Source organism: Sorex araneus, chromosome 7 (assembly GCF_027595985.1).
Source record: "Sorex araneus isolate mSorAra2 chromosome 7, mSorAra2.pri, whole genome shotgun sequence".
Taxonomy (NCBI): Eukaryota; Metazoa; Chordata; class Mammalia; order Eulipotyphla; family Soricidae; genus Sorex; species Sorex araneus.
Genome location: NC_073308.1, coordinates 66,664,254 through 66,685,930, shown reverse-complemented (window position 1 = coordinate 66,685,930; position 21,677 = coordinate 66,664,254). Strand labels below are relative to the sequence as shown.

Sequence of the window (21,677 nt, the reverse complement as noted above, 5' to 3'; positions counted from 1 at the left end):
GAGGCCTGCGTGTTTGTGTTGGGGCGTGCTCGGGGTGCCCTCCTGGCGCCCTGGGGAGGGATGGCTCCTGGCAGGGCTCGGAGACCGAAACTAGGTCAGTCACATGCGAGGAGGCGGGAGGGGCCCGGGCCTCCCAGAGTCCTGTTGATTGTCCAGATATTTCTCCATGCCAGGCGCTGGGCTGGGCACGGGGAGCACGTGGCAGGGGAAGGGGATGACGTCAGAGGCCAGGACTCTGCCCTCGGCTCGGGGAGAGCGGCCAGCTCGCGCCTGCCGCGGGCAAGGCCTGGGCACGGCTCTGTGAGTGGGGGTGGCCTTCCGAGAGGCCTGCACACCCCACCCCGACCCCCAGCTCTGGTGGGTGTGGGCACCTGAAAAAGAAAGAAAAGAAAGAACTCGAGTTGTAGGGCTGGAGCGATAGCACAGCGGGGAGGGCGTTTGCCTTGCACGCAGCCGACCGGGGTTCGATTCCCAGCATTCCAGGGTCCAATTCCCAGCATCCCATATGGTCCCCCAAGTACCATCAGAAGTAATTCCTGAGTGCAGAGCCAGGAGTAACCCCTGAGCATCCCCAGGTGTGACCCAAAAAGGGAAAAAAGAAAGCAAGCAAGTTGTAAACCCCACAGTGCTGCAGAGTGGGTTTTAGTAGGGTTGACGCTCTCCTGTGACATCTCCTAGGGCCAGCCCGGTCACGGCCCTGGAGCTCTTCCCTGACGGAGACTGAGGGTTGCTGAGTTGAGGGGGTCCGTGGACGGGTCCATGGACGGGAGCTTGAGGGTCACCTTGGCCGGGCAGAGAGCAGGGAGCCGAGGAAGGAGCACAGTGGCCAAGAGCGTCTGGTCCGGAGTTCACATCCCCGCCGCCCCACGCCGGGATGCTGGAGCCCATTTGTGATTGATCCCCTAGATAAGGTTAGGGATGGGGGCGGGAGGTGAACATATTGGGTCGGAGTAGCCGGTGCCAGCGGCCGGCAGTCATTTGGCCTCCTGGGAACCATGTTCTTGAAGGGAGAAGTACCCCGAGGTAGGGCGTCGAGGAAAGAGGATTTCAGAGCGGGTGATCGGGGCCAGGCGCGGGGCCAGGCTGCCCGACCCCGCCCGGCCCCGCAGCTCGTCTCAAAGTAGTTTCTGGAGAGCAGAGCCCAAAATGCTTCGTGGGAGTCACTAGGGAATGGATGAAGTACTCGTAATGAATTATGTAGCAAGGCGTTTTAGAGAGAGTTCCACGCACGGCATTAATGTTTCAGAAAGCCCTTTCTGTATTTAAAGATAAACCTTCGCAATCGGCGGAAATCACTCGCTGAAGGACGCGGCTCCTGGATGGCCGGGATACGTGGCCTGAGCACGGGGTTTTCTGTCCTCTCTACTTCTCAGTTAATTTTTTGTTTTGGGGGCTATGCCCGGCCGGTGTTCAGGGTCCCTCCTGGCTCTGCACTCAGGAATCCCTCCTGCCGGGGCTTGAGGGACCAGATGGGATGCCGGGATTGAATCTGGTTTGTTCGCATGCAGGAAAACATCTCACCAACTCTAGCCCCATGCTTTTTGATTCTTTTTTTTTTCCTGTTTTTGGGGTCACACCTGGTGATGCACAGGAGGTTACTTCTGGCTTTGCACTCAGAAATTACTCCTGGCGGTGCTCAGGGGACTATATGGGATGCTGAGAATCGAACCCGGATCGGCCGCGTTCAAGGCAAATGCCCTACCCACTGTGCTACCGCTCCAGCCCCATGCTTGTTGATTCTTAACTTCTCTCTTGAAAAGAAAGTAGCTGTGAAGGCATAATTTTGACATGATTTTGGTATTTATTATAATTTTGATATATAAATAATACTTATTATAAATGTGTTTTTATATTTGTTTTGCTACTTAGCACTGTAGCACTGTCGTCCCATTGTTCATCGATTTGCTCAAGTGGGCACCAGTAACGTCTTCATTGTGAGACTTGTTGTTACTGTTTTTGGCATATTGAATACACCATGGGTAGCTTGCCGGGCTCTCTGAGAGGGACGAAGGAATCGAACCCGGGTCGGCTGCGTGATGGGCAAATATCCTACCCACTGTGCTATCTATCACTCCAGTCCTGTTTTGCTACTTATTATAAATTATTTATTTTTATATTCATTTATTATAAATGATATTTATTTTAAAGTAAATAGATTCTTTTATACTAACCAGCTAGATTTTTATAACCCAGAAGCCAGTCCTAAATTCTCATACTCCCACCCGCAGTGCAGTGGGGTTCTAATTTGTCCACATTCCCAGTGACACTTTTTACTTAATGTTTTCGGGCTTTTTTTTTTTTTAATAATGGCAGCCACACTTTGTGTGAAGGGATGAGTCACGGTTTCGATGTGTGTTTCTTGAATGATATTGAATGGTAATGACAATGAGCATCTTTCTGCGTGCCAAAAAACTGTTTTTTGGATCTGCTTTGGCAAGCCTGTTCGCATCTTTTGCCCTATTTGTTGGATTGTTTCATTGTTGTCACTGGGTTATTGGAGTTTTTAAACCTATTCCAGGCTTTAATGTTTTGATCAGATTTGCAAATATTTTCCTCCACTGCCTTTTCACTCTATCAATAGCCACCTTTGACTTGGATGATATTACATTTTGATGTGGTCCTTTTTACCTGTTTTTATTATTATTATTGTTGTTGTTGTTGTTATTATTTTATCTCCTGCCATCTTGTTATCACTCAAGAGCCTTTTGCCAAATCCAGTGTCATGAAGCCTTTCCCTGTATTTTTCTCTAAAGAGTTTAATCGTTTTTCCTCTCCCATTAAAGTCATCTGTGCATCTTTCATAACTGGGGATTTTGAGCTGATGCGGGGCCGTGGTTGCGATGGGCGAGAACGTTGGCGGAGGGAGGGACGCACGATGGGTAGAAGCAGCGTTGGAAATGGCGAATGCACCAAGAGTGTGATGACTAGTATTGTCAATCCTGGTACCTCAATAAAAATAGTTTAAAAAACACAAACTGCAAAACAACAACAATAGACGCCTTTGATGCAATTTGAGCTTTGTTTTGTTTCTTTGTGTTTTGGATCACACCTGGCAATGCTCAGGGATACTCCTGGCCCTGCACTCAGAAATCACTCCTGGAGACGCTCCGGAGACTATCTGGGCTGCCGGGAATCGAACCCAGGTTGGCCGTGTGCAAGGCAAATGCCCTAGCCGCTGTATTATCACTTTGGTCTCTGAGCTCATTTTTATAGCACGTAAGATAATAGCCTCACTTCATTTTTTCACCGATTCTTGAACCCATGCTTTTTGTGTGTCCGGTCAAGACACGCGGGGCTTGGGGCTTGTGTTTCTCAGAGGCAGAGCATGTGCCTTGCATGTTTGAGGCCCTGGCGAGGTCCAGGCCAGTGAGCACTGCGGGCTGCCTCAGTTTGTTGCCCCGCCGAGGATGTTATCATGTTATTGATGGGATTCCTCCTGGAAGCAATCGATACCTTCTCACAGAAGGTCTCATGGAAAGCGTACGCGCACGCTCTGGAGCTGCTCAGTCAGCCGAAGGCATAATTGAAGCCATCCATCGAAGGCATAAACGTTCCATTCTTCCATTACACAGAAAAACCTTTTTCATAACGGCAAATTATTCTAAGAAAACAGAAAACACCCACGGCACATGTACAGAACTGATGTGACGAGCGCGGTTCCTTGAGCCCGTTCTCTGCAGTTAACGCCACGGGGGGGACTTTCTGCTCCGTCCCTAGGCCTGGAAGAGGCGATGGTTCGTGCTCCGCAGCGGCCGGCTGACCGGGGACCCCGACGTGCTGGAGTACTACAAGAATGATCACGCCAAGAAGCCCATCCGCATCATTGACCTGAACCTGTGCCAGCAAGTGGACGCGGGGCTGACCTTCAACAAGAAGGAGTTCGAGAACAGCTACATCTTCGACATCAACACCATCGACCGCATCTTCTACCTGGTGGCCGACAGCGAGGAGGAGATGAACAAGTGGGTCCGCTGCATCTGTGACATCTGCGGGTTCAACCCCACAGAAGAAGGTGAGCCCGCCCCCTCCCTCCTCCCCTCTCCCCCCACCCCCGCCCCATGCACCGTGTTAGGTGGGATTCCCAGGAGGCAACCAATCTTAGAGGGAATTTTTTTTTTACACACAGATACATATCTATTCGATATGCCAAAAACAGTAGCAACAAGTCTCACAATGGAGACGTTACTGGAGCCTGCTCGAGCCAGTCGATGAGCAATGGGAGGACAGTGCTACAGATCTGTCTATTACATAGATAAGGCACACAAGGCTCAACCTGTAACAACGTGTTAGTGATCTCTTACAGAAGGGCTTACTGGCCCCAGGTGAAATACTGCAGTCCTCACCCTCTTTCCTCTAAGGATACTTTCCCACAGCATTTTCAGTTTTTTTTTTTCCCATAACACAATACAAAATTGCTTTGGGGCAGGGTTTGGGGGTCGGGTTGGAAACACCTGAAGTACGGTGGTGGGATTGGTGTTTGAATATGAAATGTCGTGAAATACTGTGAACTACTTTATAAAATTAATATATATTATTATATATTTTATTACATATAATATATTAAAATATATTATATATTTTAACATATATTTATATAATATGTTATATATTTAAACATAATATATCAAAACATATAATATACTATATATAATAAATATATTATATATAAATATTATTTTATAAATAAATATACATATTTTATATATATATAAAAAGCTGAAGAAGGTGAGTCTGGGACTTTGGCATGTCCCCCCCCCACCCCGCTGTGCTCTCCTTGGCGGCTTCGTGGCTAGCACCTGCCAGGAAACTCCTGACTCCGTCAGCTCTGTTTTGTTGTTCCTCTTCTTTTTAGAATACAGTCCCCCCTTTGGGGAAGGAACAGAACTCAGTTGGGGAGACATTCTTTTTTCGGGGAGGGGTCATATCCAGTGATGCTCAGGGGTTACTCCAGGCTCTGCGCTCAGGAATCACCCCTGGCGGTGCTCGGGAGGCCATATGGGATGCTGGGAATCGAACCCGGGTCGGCTGCGTGCAAGGCAAACGCCCTACCCGCTGTGCTATCGCTCCGGCCCCGGGAGACATTTTTAGAATATATTTTAGAAAGAAAGAACGACTTTAGCATTGTGGTGCACGGGCGGGGCCAGTGGGTGGTGGGTTTGGGGGACCCACCCTGGGGTGTACTCAGGGGCTGTCCCTGGCTCCGTGCTCAGGAGGGACCCCTTGGCGGAGCTTGGTGGACCGACCGGACGCATGGTCCCGGGGCTGGGCCTGGGGTGGACTGGCAGGTGCGTGCACGGCCAGCTGCCGTGGCTCCCGTGTGCCCCTGACTGGAGTCTGACGGCAGTGACAGGCGCGCCCAGGGGAGAGCAGTCACTGAGTTTGAGCCTCTAATGTGACCGCCATCGGCTTACCTTTTGTTTGGGCCACACCCTGCGGTGCGCCGGGGTCCCGCCTGGCACTGCCCTGGGGGATCACTCACGTGTGTTTGGGGGTGCAGGGACCGTACAGGATGCAGGGGCTCACACTCGGGTGAGCACTGTGCCCCGAGAGCGCCCTCCCGCTGGACTCTCACTCCTGCCCCGCCTTTTACTGCTTTGGCTCTGTTTTTTTTTTTTTTCCTCTTTTTTTGGCGGGGGGGGGGGTGTCACACCCAGCGATGCTCAGGGCTTACTCCTGGCTCATGCACTCAGGAGTTACCCCTGGCGGTGCTCGGGGGACCATATGGGATGCTGGGAATCGAACCCAGGTCGGCCGCGTGCAAGGCAAACGCCCTCCCCATTGTGCTATCACTCCAGTCCCTTGCCCTGTTTTTTAAAAAGAACATTTTTGTGTGGCCCAGTTTAATCCTCTGGGTGTTACTTATTTATTCAAAGAAAATACCAGATGATGTAAGTTAAGTCGCCCAGGTCACTGTCCCCCCCAGTGAGAAGCAGATGCGAGAGCCCGCAGGGCCTGGTGGCGGTGCTCACCCCTGTGGGCCCCCGTGGTGCCCCCGAGTGCCGGCTGGGCTCTCGCTCCCTGGCCCTGCCTCAGCCCTCGAGCTGCCGAGAAGGAGCCTGGAGCCCGCGGGTCCGAGGGGAGCCCCAGAGGGAGGAATGTGGAGTGCTGGGGAGAGCAGCCCCGAGCCAGGGGAGGGGCACGGGGGGGGGGGGGGAATTCTGAGGAGGGGGCGGCCCACCAGCTAAAGCAGCTCCAGAGGTCAGGGGATTTTTCCTTGTTTATTTAAAAAAAATATATATTTTTTATTGAATCACCATGAGATACACAGTTACCAAGATTGAATTTAGACATGATTGAATTTCAGTTGTACAGTGTTCAGCACTCACCCGGGGCCACCTGGCCGCCATGCCCTCTGACCCCCGCCCACCCCCCGCCCCCGGGAGATGCCTCTGCGGAGGGTTACTTCTCCTCCCTCCCCCTCTCTCTCCCTCCCCCCCCCCTCTCTCTTCCTCTCTATCTTCCTCTCTCTCTCTTCCTCTCTCCCTCCCTCTCTCTCTCCCTCTCTTTCTCCTTCCCTCCCTCTCCCTCTCTCTCTTCCTCTCTCTTCCTCTCTCCCCCTCTCTCTTCCTCTCTCTCTCCTTCTCTCTCCCCTCTCTTTCCCTCTCTCTCCCTGTCTCTCTTTCCACCCTCTCTCCCGCCCCCTCTCCCTCTCTCTTTCTCTCCCTCTTCTCTCTCTCCTTCTATCTTTCCCTCTCTCTCTTTCTCCCCCTCTCTCTCAGTCCCTCCCTCTCCTTCTCCCTCTCTCTCTCTCTTTCTCTCTCTCTCCCTCTTTCTCTCTCTCGCTCTCCTTCTCTCCTCTCCCTCTTTCTTCCCCCTCTTTCCCACCCTCTTTCTCTCTCTCCCTCTCTCTCTTTTTCTCCCTTTCTGTCTCTCCCTCTTCTCTCTCTCCTGTCTTTCCCTCTCTCTTTCTCCCTCTCTCTCCCTCTCTTTCTCTCTCTCCCTCTCTCTTCCACCCCCTCCCCCCCATCTCTTTTCCCTTTTCCATCCGGGTGTGGAGTTTTCGTTGTGTTGGTTTTTTAAGAGGGAGGTACCGCGGGCATGGCACTTGCCGTGCACACAGCTGAACGGGGTTTGATCCCTGGCACCTCAGAGGGTCGTCCAGGAATGATCCCTGGGCACGGAGCCAGGAGTAAGCCCTGAGCACCACTGAGTATCTCTCCCCCCACCCCCACGCCCCAAAGAGCGGCCTGGAGAGATGGTAGAGCAGGGAGGGCGTTTGCCTTGTAGGGCTGACCTGAGCGATCCCAGGCGCTGCTTGGGGTCCCTGCGCCCTCCGGGAGGGAGTGACCCTGGGCACTGCCAGTCTGGCCCCAGACAGACACAGAAGAAGCCTCCAGCGCCTGCCCGGAGCTGCCGCGGCTCTTTGCGGCTGTTAAACTTGGTAACATTCTTAAGTTCAATTATTCAATTATCTTTTCCCCCCCCCCCCCTCACAACCATAGTGGTTCATGGTTGGGTTTCAGTCACACAGTGACTCAGTCACATTTTAAATGGGCTCGGGGGTATGACTTCTAACCTCAGCTCAACTCTTTCCCCTTCTTATTTGTACAGAGAGCCTATATTTGGGTGTCTTGGCAGATTTTAAAGGGAAAGACACAGAAGTCAGAGCATGCTTTCTCTCTCTCTCTCTCCCCCCCCCCTCTCCCTCTCTCTTTCTCTCTCTCTCCCTCTCTCTCTCTCCCTCTCTCCCGCTCTCTCTCCTTCTCTCTCCCTCTCTCTCCCTCTCTCTCTCCCTCTCTCTCTCTCCCTCTCTCTCTCTCCCCCTCTCTTTCTCTCTTTCTCTTTCTCTCTCTCCCTCTCTCTCCCTCCCTCTCTCTCTCTCTCTCTCTCTCTCTCTCTCTCTCTCTCTCTCTCTCTCTCTCTCTCTCTCCCTCCCCGCCACCTCTTTTCTGGGACCACACTTGGCTCTCCTCAGAAGGTACCATATTCCTCCCCAGCTCCCCCTAACACACACACACACACACACACACACACACACACACACACACACACACACACACACACACTTTCCCTTGGGTCTAGGTGTCACACTGGCTCTGTTCTGAGAGGGCTTCCCAGTCGGGCTGGTCTGCGGCTGCCAGTCGCTCTGCTGATTCCGGCCCTTCCACACTGATGGTGTCGAGGGGGCGTAGAGCCACATGGCTGTTGGCACCGTGGGATCGGCCACACTCTCGGTCTCTTGGTTCTCTAACCATTCTCCCGGAACCACGTGGCCGAGGGCAGGAGTTCCCCTGGGAGTAAGTGACTTTCCGGCTCGGGACGGGGCTCAGTGGCCGCTCGCGTGCCCCGCATGGGTGAAACCCGGGGTCCAGCCCCCAGCACCGCCAGAAACAGATTCTGGCCCCCAGGCAGAAAGAAACCACCCTCTCCGGCCCGCGAACGGGGGCGCCAGACGCTCCCGTGTCCAGGGGCTCTTGACTCACTCGAGGAGTTGAGACGCCCAGGGACTGTCCTCGTGCCTGCCGGGCTCCCAGAGCACTTGGCGTGTGCGATCCCTCGGCGCCCGCTCCTCAGAAGGGCTCTGCCCTGGAGAGCACCTGTGAGGAGGAGTTCGCCCCCTGTAAAGCCTCAGGTCTTTGGTTTGCCAAGTCACTGGGGTGTGTCAGCGCTGGGCTCTGACCAGTCCTGAGGCCGAGTTTGCTGGGCCTAGTTAGGAAATGCAGCCAGCGTTACCCGCGTGCATCTGGGTAGCTAGGGAGACGCGATTCACTCCCAAAGCACGCGGTTCCTGCAGCTGCTAATGAGTGTGAGTCTCTCTCCTCCCCCTCCCTCCCTCCTCCTCCTCGCTCTCTTCCTGTCTCTCTCTGTCTCTCTCTCCCTCTCTCTCATGCCCTCCCTCGTCCTCCTCTCTCTCTTCCTGCTCTCTCTCTGTCTCTCTCCCTCTCTCTCTCTCTCATGCCCTCCCTCCTCCTCTCTGTTCCTCTGTGTTTGTCTGTCTCTCTGTCTCTGTGTCTGTCTCTCATGCCCTCCCTCCTCCTCCTCTCTCTCTTCCTGCTCCCTCTGTCTCTCTCCCTCTCTCTCTCTCTCTCATGCCCTCCCTCCTCCTCCTCTCTCTTCCTCTGTCTCTGTCTGTCTGTCTCTCTCTCTCTCTCTCTCTCACACACACACACACACACACACAATCTGTGTATACAAACTATTGAACAATGCACATTTGAACTGCCCCTAACCCCTTCCATTGTTCAAGAGTTCACTGTAGACACATATATAAATGTCTAAGCTGGGTTTTTTGTTTCTTGCTTTGGGGGGTTGCTCAGGGGGTCATATGAGGTGTCAAAGATTGAACCTGTGTGCAGGCAAGCACCTTACCCGCCGTACCATCTCTCTGGCCCCAAGTGTTAGTTCGTTTTTGGTTTTATTGTGTTTTGTGCCGTGCTTGGCAGTGCTGAGAGCTTCCTGCTGGCTCTGCGCTCTGGGATCATTCCTGGAGGTGCCCAGGGGAACATCAGTGGTGCCAGGGACCGGATCCAGGTCAGCCGTGTGCAAGATAAGTGCCTGAACCGCCCTGCCATCTCTCCGGCACTCTGTGTTTGTTTTTAATGGTGGTTCTGAGGGAAAGGAACAAAGTGAGGAGAGGGGTCATTTGATTTTGTGATGGCGCAAGAATCTTTGGTGGTGGGTGGAGTGAGGCTCAGACACACAGAGAAAGCTTCACGTAGGAGGCGTCCCACCAGAATTGTGTAGCACAGTAAAGCAGTGGCCAGAGCAAGAGTGCCTTACGTAGGGTATCTGCCATACATGCAGCCCACCCGGATCCCATTCCCGGCATCCCATATGGTCCCCTGAGCACTGGCATGAGTAATTCCTGAGGGCAGGGCTAGGATCAGCCCCTGAGCATCGCCAGGTGTGACCCCAAAAGCCAAAAACCAAATTACTTTTGTATGTGTGTTAAAGGCTGATGCTGAACTGGTTCAATATAGTTCTTGCCTCAGAGTGTACAGACAGTACAGCGGGACAGCACTTGCCTTGCACATGCCTGGCCTGTGTTTGATGCCCAGCCCCTCCCCCAGCCTGCCAGGAGTGGTCCCTGAGCACAGAGCCAGGAGTAAGCCCTGAGCACAGCTGGGTGTGCCCCGAAAGGCAAAGAGAGAGAGAGAGAGAGATAGTCTTCATCGGGCGGGAGACATAGCTGAGGGAGCAGGTGCCTGCTTTGCACACAGCGGACCCGGGTTTGATCCCCAGAACCACGTATGGCCCGCCGAGCCCAGCAGGACGGGGCCCTGCGCACGGAGCCAGGGGCGGACTCCGAGAGCAGCTGGCACGGACCTGAAAACCAACAAGGAAGAAGCAGCAGGTCATCCTACACTCCACTGGAGCGAAGGCTCGGGTTTCCTGGATTAGAGCAGCAAGCGGTGACCTGTACTGGAGCTTCCTCTTTCGTTCTTCCTTTCTCGTGCCTGGTAGTAAAAGCACCGTGGGCGCAGAAACTCGTCTGTGGAGGCCAGGCCAGGCGCGCCCAGAGCGCAACGCGGCTTCGCGTGTGGGAGCTGGGTTCGATCCCCACCACTAGAAATGACATCAACCTCCAGGGGGTTGGGAGAGATAGCTCAGGGTTTAATACTCTTGCCTTGCACGTGGCTGACCTGGGTTCGAGTCCTGGGTTCGAGTCCCTGCCATTACAGGGCTCCCTGAGTACCCCAGAACCCCCTCCACTTTTTTTTTTCCTTTCTGGGTCATACCTGGTGATGCTCAGAGGTTACTCTTGACTCCGCACTCAGGAGTTACTCCTGGTGGTGCTCGGAGGACCATATAGGATGCCGGGGATCGAACCCAGGTCGACTGTGTGCAAGGTAAATGCCCTACCCTCTGTACTATCACTCCGGCTCCCCATTTTTTTTTTCTTTTTTGCTTTTTGGGTCACACCCGGCGATTGGGTCTAACCTACATGCAGACTCTCCCAGGAGGCTCCTTCCAAACTTGAACTCTGGGCCCTGTATATAACCAGGAGTTACTCCTGGCTCTGCACTCCGGAATTACTCCTGGTGGTGCTTGGGTGACCATATGGGATGCTGGGAATCGAACCCAGGTCGGCCGCATGCAAGGCAAATGCCCTACCCACTGTGCTATCACTCCAACCCCTCTCCGTTTTTTTAAACCTTCATTTCTTCATTTGTCGTGGCTGACTTTACTCGATGCCTTTTTTTCAAAAATCCACTCTTTTTTTTTTTAAGATTTGTATCAAACTCTAAAGTGCAGAGAACTGTTATTATTCTTTGCAGTCACATTCCATACAGTATGAAAATGTCTTTGTTCTTCCATTAACTTGACTCCCTGCTTTATTTTTCTCTTGCTTCCAAACAGATCTTGCGGCCAGCGGCCCTATAATCGGTGTTTTTGTTTTCACCCCATCTGTCCCCAGGGCCTGCTGCTCTCTCTGTTTCCCACAGCTGAATAGGCTCCAATTCTTGGCTTAAAACAAATAAACCCGAAATGGTTTTCACCATCCTCGTCTCAGGGACATGTGGGAAGAACGCCGCCGTGTTTGGATATCAGTCGGGGGAAAATAACTCGCCCCAGCCCCTAGGAGAATAACGACTTTTCTCCCGAAAACAAAGGGAAGGGAAAAAACCTGCCGGTGTTTTGATTCCAGGAACCTCTCCGTATCTGAGCGTGTTATTTCCGCTGCCCCAGGTGCCCGCTGCGTCTGTGTGAGGCCCGAGTCCTGGCGGGCGGGCGGGAATCTGTTTTTCAGCGCCAGCTCAGGCGACTGCGTGTGGCTCCTGTGAATGCTTTTATTTAGGAGGTTGGAGAGGAGAAGCTCATTTCTTTTGTTTTTCTTGGAGACGTGCACGTTTATTTTGATTGCTACTCGGAGGTCGGAGCTGGACTGCCCGCTCAGCCCGCAGGAGGTGCCGTCTCGGGGCTGCCCGAGGTCACAGGGCACACGCAACCTGATCGGAGGGCCCAGAGTTCAAGTTTGGAAGGTGCCTCCTGGGGGAGTCTGCATGTAGGTTAGACCCTTGCATGTGCGCACGCTCGCTCACTCTCTCTCTCTCTCTCTCTCTCTCTCTCTCTCTCTCTCTCTCTCTCTCTCTCTCTCTCTCTCCCCCCCCCCCCCCCCGGCACTGGGTGAGTGGCACATAAGTTGATCCTTGCTCGTGCACACACACAGGCAAGCACTGGGTGACTCTGCATGTAAGTTGATCCTTGCATGCTTGTTCTCGTGTGCACACACACACACACAAACACATTTCTCTCTCACTCTCTCTTTCTCTCTCTCTCTCTCTCTCTCTCTCTCTCTCACACACACACACACACACACACACACACACTTTAGCAGGCATTGGGCGAGCTGCCATATAAGTTGATCTTTGCTCTTGCTCAGGAGCACACACTCACACACAAGCACACACACATTCTCTCTCTCTGTGTGTCATGCTCTCTCTCTCTCTCTCTCTCTCTCTCTCTCTCCCTCTCTCCCTCCCAGGCATTGGGTGAGTGGCACATAAGTTGATCCTTGCTCACACACACACAGGCAAGCACTGGGTGACTCTGCATGTAAGTTGATCCTTGCATGCTTGTTCGCATGTGCACGCACACACACATTTCTCTCTCACTCTGTCTCTCTCTCTCTCTGTCTCTCTCTCTCTCTCTCTCTCTCTCTCACACACACACACACACACACACACTTTAGCAGGCACTGGGCGAGCTGCCATATAAGTTGATCTTTTTTCTTGCTCATGAGCACACACTCACCCACACGCACACACACAAGCACTGGATAAGTATGCACATAAGTTTGATCCTTGCACACAGACACACACACACGCGCACGCACACATACACCCTGAGACGCTTTTCATCCAAGTCTGCGGGTCCCCCCTCTTTGGGGGATTGTCACAGCTCTGATGCTCCAAGGATACTCTCAGCTCTGCCCGGGTCAGTGCACCCAGGGCCAGCACGGGCCTCAACCCTGGACTGTCTTCTCCAGCCTGTGCCACCTCCCGGCCTCCATCTCTGCAGGAAGAGCAACTAGACAGGGAAAGGAGGGCGGGAGTGGTCGCACAGCGGGGAGGGCCTACGCCTTGCACACGGCCCACCTGGGTTCTATTCCCGCCATCCCATATGGTCCCCGAGCACGGCCAGGAGTAATGGCTGGGTGTGACATCCGCCCCCCCCCCCCCCGCAAAAAAAAAGAGAGGAAGGAAAGGAAGCAGGGAGAGTGTGGACAGTGATGGCTGTAAGCCCGGCGCGAGTCTCTGGTGCTCTTTGCTGTCCTCTTCAGCCGAGCCGGAGACTGAGCATCCGAGAGCCTGTGGCCACGCCCCTTCCCAGAGCCCAGTTTCTCCATTACGGCCTTTAGAGTGTCTTCCTTTGACATTCAGAGGAACAGGAGTGCTCTCTGACAGACAGAGGTCTTAAGAGTTCAGGGTGGCCTCGGGACCCACCTGGGGCTACCCAGGAGGCTGGCCTGTTGCCCTCTGCTCAGCGGGGAAGGCGGGATGTTTTTGTTCCCTAGGCTGTTTTCTTCCTCGGTTTCCCCCTTTGGTATAGGGTTGTCAGCCTATGGCAGTGGGAAGCCCTCCTGTGATAACTCAAATGCCCTTATGAAAATCACGTTTCACAAATTTGAAAAGAAAGCAGCCAGGGCACGAAGGGCTGCCGTGTTCTCGGTGGCACGAAGGGCTGCCGTGTTCTCGGTGGTCCTCTCCAGTTCCTCCCACCCAGCGCTAGCTCCTTCGGGGCTCCCCGGCAGTGCTGAGTAGCTTCTCAAGTCGAATCCAATTAGGACTTTGCTCCCGCACCCTATTAGCCCTCTAATGGAGGCTGATTATCCTCCCGGGCCTTGGGAGAGCAGAGCGGGAAGGAGTCTGACACACACAAGCCCAAACTGAAGTTTGCGTCTCGGGGCCCAGATGTGGCGCTACCTAGCGCGCGGGCAGCGGAGAGAGGTCAGGGGTGCGAGTGGAGCCAGCCGGAGGGTCCCCCCAGGCCTGTGTGTTCCAGGGTGTCTGAGTGCTCCCGTGTCTGTCTGTCTGTCTGTCTGTGTGATAGGTAGACGTCGGGGTGGTGCGGGGCCGGGCCGGTGTGGGGCAGTGGCTCTGCCTTCTCTTGGACTCTTCGTGAGGCGGGGGTGGAGCCCAGGCACCTCGGGAGCGAGACCAGGGGCCTGCCGCGAAGCCACTGGAGTACACCCCGATGGCTTGGAGGGTGCGGGGGTGTGTGTTAGTGCATATGTGTGTGTGCGTCCGTGTGTTTGCATGTGTATCTGTGTGTGTGTCTGTGTATTTGTGTGTATGTCTGTGTGTCTAAGTGTCTGTGTCTGTCTGTGTGTTGTGTGTTTGTCTGTGTGTGTCTGAGTGTGTGAGTCTCTGTTTATGTGTGTCTGTGTGTGTCTGTATCTGTGAGTGTCTGTGTGTCTGTGTATGTCTTTGTGTGTTGTGTGTGTGTTTGTGAGTGTGTGAGTCTCTATGTGTGTCTGTGTGTGTCTGTGTGTCTGTGAGTGTCTGTGAGGTCTGTGTGTCTGTGTGTCTATATGTGTCTGTGTGTCTGTGTATGTCGGTGTGTGTCTTTGTGTGTCTGTGAGTGTGAGTCTCTGTGTATGTGTGTCTGTGTGTATCTGTGTGTATCTGTGAGTGTCTGTGTGTCTGTGTGTGTCTATATGTGTCTGTGTGTGTCTGTAAGTGTGTGTCTGTGTATGTCTGTGTGTTGTGTGTGTGTCTGTGAGTGTGTGAGTCTCTATGTATGTGTGTCTGTGTGTGTCAGTGTGTGTCTGTGTGTGTCTGTGAGTGTCTGTGAGGTCTGTGTGTCTGTGTCTATATGTGTCTGTGTGTGTCTGTAAGTGTCTGTGTATGTCTGTGTGTGTCTTTGTGTGTCTGTGAGTGTGTGAGTCTGTGTATGTGTGTTTGTGTGTGTCTATGTGTGTCTGTGTGTATCTGTGAGTTTCTGTGTATGTCTGTGTGTGTCTTTGTGTGTCTGTGAGTGTGTGAGTCTGTGTATGTGTGTCTGTGTGTGTCTATGTGTGTCTGTGTGTATCTGTGAGTGTCTGTGTGTGTCTGTGTATGTCTATATGTGTCTGTGTGTGTGTCTGTAAGTGTCTGTCTGTGTGTCTGTGTGTCTGTGTGCTCCTCCCAGCAGCTCCTGTGTAGCTGGGGTTGAGCCCAGTCCCCTGCAGTCTGCCCTGCACTCCAGCCCCAGGAAAGTGACTTGAGAATTCTGGTGGGAGGCTAGTCCGTACTGTTTTATGGAGCGCTGTATCTCTTTCTTTTGACTTCATTTTGTTTGGGTTAAAACTGGAAATTGAACGGGGCCATAAACCGTTTTATGAGCAGAGTCTTTAGAGGAAAGACTGCAGAAACTTTCCCTCCTGATGCCCTCCCCCCTTCTCCCCTCCCCTCCCCTCCCCCGCCCTTCCATTCCCTTCTTCCTCTCCCAGCCCTGTTAGGGCTCATTCCCCGGTGCTGGTGGTTCAGTGGCCCGAGGGTGCGGCACTGTCAGAGGGTCCTGGCTCTGACCCCCGTGCCGGCTCCTCCTGTCCCTTTCACTCCTGTCCCGTGCAGCCCTCTCCTCCTGTCTTCCTCAGCTCCTCTTTGAAAGGTAAATATTTTACATAGTTCTCTGAAGTTTCACAATCCCGAGGATTTACCGTCCAGGGCATCTTAAATCCCCTTAAATAAATCGCTGTATGTTTGTGACTCAGTCGAAAAGTCATTTCATAGCGTATGTTCTATACGGGTTCTGTAATTGCCGTGATTAAACATAGGTCCCCGTGAAATGGTGATAGAAGTGTCAAAAATGAATTTTTCAGTTCTCATGCTCCTCTGTTCAAATAAATAATAAAGAATGGACCCCTCCAACTCCCTCCCCCGCCCCGCCCCACACACGTGGATTTTGTATGAGGACTTGGCTTTGCGTGGAGCAAGCAAAGATGAAGTTAGAACTTGAGCCCGGGGCAGGCAGCTCAGCGCACTGGCTTTTCGTGCAGGCGCCATTCCCTGGCCCACACGGGCCCCCAAGCACCGAGAGGGGAGCAGTCACCAGCTCCGTCGGGAAGGGGTCACTCCTCCCTCACCACCCCAGGTAGAAAGGAGTCCGACTTCTGTACTCAGGTCCGGTGCCCAGCGGGAGGAAGTTTTCAAGCTCCATTAACATCTTGTAGACGCATGAGTTTCTTGAGGAACCAGTACCAAATCGCTCATGTGTGCCCAGGGTTCCTGCACACATTTGGGGCGTGGGTCCCCCTGCACACCTGGGGCATGGGTCCCTCCTGCCTCTGCCAGGCTGGTGCGGGCAGAGAGAGTTGCCGCGGGGGTGTCTTTGGTGAGGAGAATGTGCCGAGCCGTGACTCCCCTGGGAGGCACAGAGGGGTAGAGAGGGGCCCAGATCCTCTCTGCTGCCCTAGTGGGGCCCACGGATACTGACTGGCCTCGGCAGGGGAAGAGAGGACAGCTGTGTGGACGGTGGTGTTCAAAGCACGGGTTCAATGAGCTGCTTTAGGTTCTGTGCGTGAGACCACAGAACTCCCGCCCTGCTCTCAATAGCACTTTAGGCGATGTTTCATTGTGAAGACTCTCAATTTCTTTTTTTTTTTAATTTAATTTATTTTATTGAATCACCATGTGGAAAGTTACAAAGTTCTCAGGCTTATGTCTCAGTCATACAATGCTCGAACACCTGTCCCTTCACCAGTGCCCATATTCCACCACCAAAAACCCCAGTATACCTCCCACTTCCCCACCTCTGCCTGCGTAGCTGATAAATTTCACTTCATTTTCTCTTTACCTTGATCACATTCCGTATTTCAACACAAAATTCACTATTGTTGTTGGAGTTTCCCCAAGAAAAAACAGCCCTGCTGACAAGGAAGCATTTGATAATTAGTTTTCCATTGCTAAGAATGGTGAGATATGGGGTTGTGTGGCCTCAATAGCGGCCGCACGATTTAGGATTTCTGTATTTTAGTATTTTAGTAACTAAGTCCAGTGAGATTTATGTCAGAAATTGCATCATTTCCCTTCCTGGGGCAGCATGGGGCAATGGCTTAGTTCACAGTCTAGAGACATGCTGGAAGCAGTTGCTGGTACCGAAAGTAGTCTAGCTGGCCTCCAGATCGTGGTCGATCAGCAGCAGAGCGGTCGCACACGTGTGGCCACCCGGGTTGCATCTCAGAGGAGTGCGCACCGGTATCACCCCAGCCTGAGATTGCCACGCGTCCTGCCGTTTCAAGTTCAAACCTCTTTTTTAAAATTTTTTTCTTCCCGCACCACCAAGTTTGTACCTGCTTAATGGTCCTCATAATATGGCGGACGCCACGCCGCTTTTCCCCGAAAAGGGACAAAAACCGAGAAAGAAGGATCTTTTCCCCCTCAGCCGGCGTGGGGCTATGGCTTAGTTCAGTCTAGAGACATTGCTGGAAGCAGTTGCTGGGACCAAAAGTAGTCTAGCTGGCCTCCGGATCGTGGTCGATCAGCAGCAGAGTGGCCGCACAAACGTGTGGCCACCCGGGTCCGTGAAGAATCTCAATTTCAACCCACCTTTTCTCGCATAAACAGCGAGCAGATGGGATTCCGATGGGGGGTTGTTGACTTTCTGTGCTGGGGCCTGACCAGGCTCTGCTCCAGACCTTTTGCCTCACCCTGTGGTGAGGCCTTTGCCTTATTTTCCTGGATTGCTATAGCGTTGTGTAAGTGGGCAACAGAGTTTCTTGGGGGACCCTTGAATTTTTTTTTTAATTTTTATTAGTGAATCACCGTAGGGTGTAGTTACAAACTTAGGAACTTTCGTGTTTGCATTTCAGTCATACAGTGATCATTTACATCCCTCCACCAGGGCCCATTCTCCTCCACCAATGATCCCAGTATCCCTCCACCACCCCCACCCCATCCCCCACCACCCCACCCTGCTCTGCAGCAGGGCATTCCCTTTTGTTCCCTCTCCTTTGGGGTGTTGTAGTGTGCAATAGAGGAATTGAGTGGCCTTTTTTTTTTTTTTTTTGCCTTTTGGGTCACACCAGGCGATGCACAGGGGTTACTCCTGGCTCTGCACTCAGGAATTACTCCTGGCCGTACTCGGGGGACCATATGGGATGCTGGGATTCAAACCCGGGTTGGCTATGTGCAAGGCAAACGCCCTACCTGCTATGCTATCACTCCAGCCCCTGAGTGGCCTTCATGTTCGGCCTGTAGTCTAATTTCGACACGCATCTTTCAACCCGAATGTGTCCTCCCAGCATCCTCTACTTGGTGTTCCCTGGCCCTTGAAATCTTACTCGGTTGTGTCGTGATCATGGTAGTTTGTGTCTAGATTCCACGTGTTGCCCAGAGGCTCCCCGTGTCTCTTCTCACTTTTCTGACTCTCAGGATGCTGGGGACAGAGCCTGGGTCACCCCACATGCACAGCCTGAGCCCCCGCACCCCAGGTATCTTCTCGGAGCACAGGGCACCCTGGCCATTGGCGAGTCCCCTTTCTCCCGAAGGTGCCGCAGAACCCCACCCGAGAGCTAGGGAGTCTGTGAGCGGAACGGAAGATGTTTTTCTCCAGACGGGGTGGAGCATTTCTTCTCACCAGCCCTGGAATTCAAAGCATCTCCCAGAAGGCCGCTGCAAAGTCGAAAGAATCAAATAAAAAGGGCAACAGAGTGGGGGCTGGAGCAATAGCACAGCGGGTAGGGCGTTTGCCTTGCACACAGCCGACCCGGGTTCGATTCCCAGCATCCCATATGGTCCCCTGAGCAGTACCAGGAGTGCAGAGCCAGGAGTGACCCCTGTGCATCGCCAGGAGTGACCCAAAAAAGTAAAAAAAAAAAAGGGGGGGGGCAACAGAGTGCAGGCCGGTATCTGCCCTGCTGCCAGGCCCTGCCCTCTGGGGGTGCTCAGGGGGCCCTGGGAGAAAGCTGTCTCTCCCGCTGCAGTGCAGAGACGTCCTCATTTCCTGTTCTGAGCCTCTGCCAAGAGCCGGTTCTTTCCCCCACAAATGTCTCCCATGTGGGGGTTGGAGCGACGGTTTGGGGGTGAAGGTGTTTGCCTGGCGTGTGGCTGACCCCAGCCCCGCCTGCCCACCCACGCCCCTCACACTCAGCACTGTCAAGAACCGGCCCCCAGAGCCTGTGTGAGCCGCCGCTGATGGCCGTCCTGGTCGGGCTCTGCTTTCATGCGTGCCATGCGCGTGCTCCATGCACATGCTACATGCACACACGCCATGCACACGCGCCATGCACACACGCCATCCATGCACACGCTCCGGCCTCACGGCTCCTCTCTGCCCTTGCAGATCCCGTGAAGCCACCAGGCGGCTCCCTGCAGGCCCCGGCCGACTTGCCGCTAGCCGTCAGCACAGCCCCGCTGTCCCTGCAGGGGGATGTTCCTGCGGCCGCCCCACCTCCCCCCTACCAGCTCATCAGCTCCCCGCCACAGCTGGACGCGCTGGGCCTCCAGGAGGACCCTCAAGACTACCTCCTGCTCATCAACTGCCAGAGCAAGAAGCCCGAACCTGCCAGGTAAGCCCCCCCCCCCCCGCAGGAGACACTCCTACAAGATGCTCCCGTGGCTGTGCTCTCTCGGCCCGTTCCAGGAAGGCGCTCTCCTAAGTCGCCTCAGGCCCCCTCGCCAGGGCCCTGGAGGGGTCCGGTCTCTGCTCTGGTGGGCCAAAGACCCCCCGGTACCACGAGGCTCTGGGGACCCCGCCTCCTGTGCCCCAGTCTCTGTTCCAGACCCCAGTGTCACTTGCTGAGCAGACGGCCCTGCCCGGCCCCCCGTGGTGACCTTGCTCTGTTTCTTGCGTGACCGTAAAGCAGCCCCGGGTCCTCTGTTGTCTCGGAAGGCGGAAACGAGTACCTGCTCCTGGAGCACTGTGCGAGCAGAGCGAGTCCGCTGCAGTGAGTGTGTTGTGGTGGCTTTGGGTCTGTGTGAGAAATGAAGCCCGCAGGTAAAATCCCAGCCTGGCAGGGGCGCTGGCGCACACACGGGCTTCATCCGAGGAGGAGAGTCGAGGAGGTCTAAGGCGCTGCTGGTAACGGGGAAGCCTTGGAGCTCCCGGACCCAGCAGCGCGGCAGCACCTGCGCCCAGCCTTGGTTTCATAGGTTCTGACGTAGAAAAAAGAGGTAATCGAGGGAACATTGAGAATGGAGGTGGGTGTTGGTGTCTTGAGGGGCTGCACCCAGGGGTGCTCAGGGCTTAACTTCTGGTTCTGTGCTCGGGGATCACTCCTGGCAGTGCTCAGGGCTTGCTCCTGGCTCTGCACTCAGGGGTCACTCCTGGCACGCTCTGGAGACCACGTGGGGCGCTGGGGATTGAAGCCAGGTTGGCTGTGTGCGGGGCCAAAGCCCTGCCGGCTGTTCTGTCTCACTCTAGCCCCTGGTTGGGGGGATTTTACTGTTGCAATAAAGAGCCAGAAAATTACGATCAGGGGCCCGTCTCACCACCGACAGCTCTGTGACTTGGTCGTTGAAGATATTTATTTTCTTAATCTGCAGCACAGCAGTGGGGGTGAATGGCATAGAAGTGGGGGTGTGTTTTAAACAAGGCTGTGAGCTATTTTTAAGCCCTGTTTTTATTACAAGTATATATATAGTGACTTTCTGGGTGTAGCTCATGAAAGCACTTGTTAAAAAATTTTATATTGCGCTTATTAAGATCCACACAACAGCTTATGGGAGCCTTTCCCTGATCTAACAGAAGTGACTCACAAACAATCCAAAGATGGGTTTCTTTGTGTTTGTTATAATGGGATTTTACCTGTACGAGCGGGAAAAATTTTTTTTTCCGTAAGTCCATTGTAGTAAATAATATCAAATTCTAACTTGATGTTGCTTGTTTGCTGTGAGTATTTAAAATCGCACATTTGTAAGCTTGTTACCTATACTACTAACCATGGTTTTGTTCTGTGGGTCATCAGAGTTATTTTTTCTTTCTTTTTTTTTTTCTTTTTGGGTCACACCTGGCGATGCACAGGGATTATTCCTGGCTCCACACTCAGGAATTACTCCTGGCGGTGCTCAGGGGACCATATGGGATGCTGGGATTTGAACCCGGGTCGGCCGAGTGCAAGGCAGACGCCCTACCCGCTGTGCTATCGCTCCAGCCCCAGAGTTATTTTTTCAGTGTCAGCTGTTCCTTCACTCATTCCTTGTGTCTGGGAGCACCCCAGGGCCCCCTACCTGCAGGGCACGTGCTCTGCCACCCAGCCACCAGCCTGGCCCAGACGCAACATATTTAAAGCCCATAGCCAAATGGCAGCTTATAGTAAATGTCCCTTTTTATTGTGTCCTTGAGTTGCCACTTGACTGTTGCAGAAATTTCGTCCAGAGTCGTCGTTCAGTTCTGTTCTGTGTCTGTGTCTCACGGAATTGATGGTTCAAGCACAACTGTTTGTCAAGCACCTACTGTGTGCCCTCGATTTTGCTTGGTGCTAGGAAGGTCTGAGCTGCTTACTTGAGAGACGACCCCTTGGGGTCGTTGCTGAGCAGGACCTCTTGCAGGGCTTGCAGCCCCGCTCAGAGGGGTTCCAGAGCGAAGGGCCCGCCCCCCAGCCGTGCTGGCACGCGAGGGGTTCCTGCACATTCTCCAGAGGAAATGCTTTCCGTGTCGGGCTGTCACTGCTGGCCGTCCTTGGGGTTTTACACATCCTCCCTGCGCTTCTGGGAGTGCGTTGGTTTTACAGGGGCCTTGAATTATATGGTGTTGGCAGAGTGGGCGGGCGTGGGGTGGAAAGCAAGGTGGAGAGAGAGACAGAGACAGAG

General features: G+C 53.7%; 1 protein-coding gene across 1 annotated transcript in view; it reads left to right on the top strand.

The window, feature by feature from the left end:
- Positions 1–21,677, top strand: part of GAB1 (GRB2 associated binding protein 1) — a 119,198-nt gene that overhangs the window by 70,515 nt on the left and 27,006 nt on the right. The window contains 2 exon segments of the mRNA XM_004606200.2: positions 3,718–4,012; positions 19,210–19,435. Coding sequence (XP_004606257.2) covers positions 3,718–4,012; positions 19,210–19,435 — 521 coding nt within the window.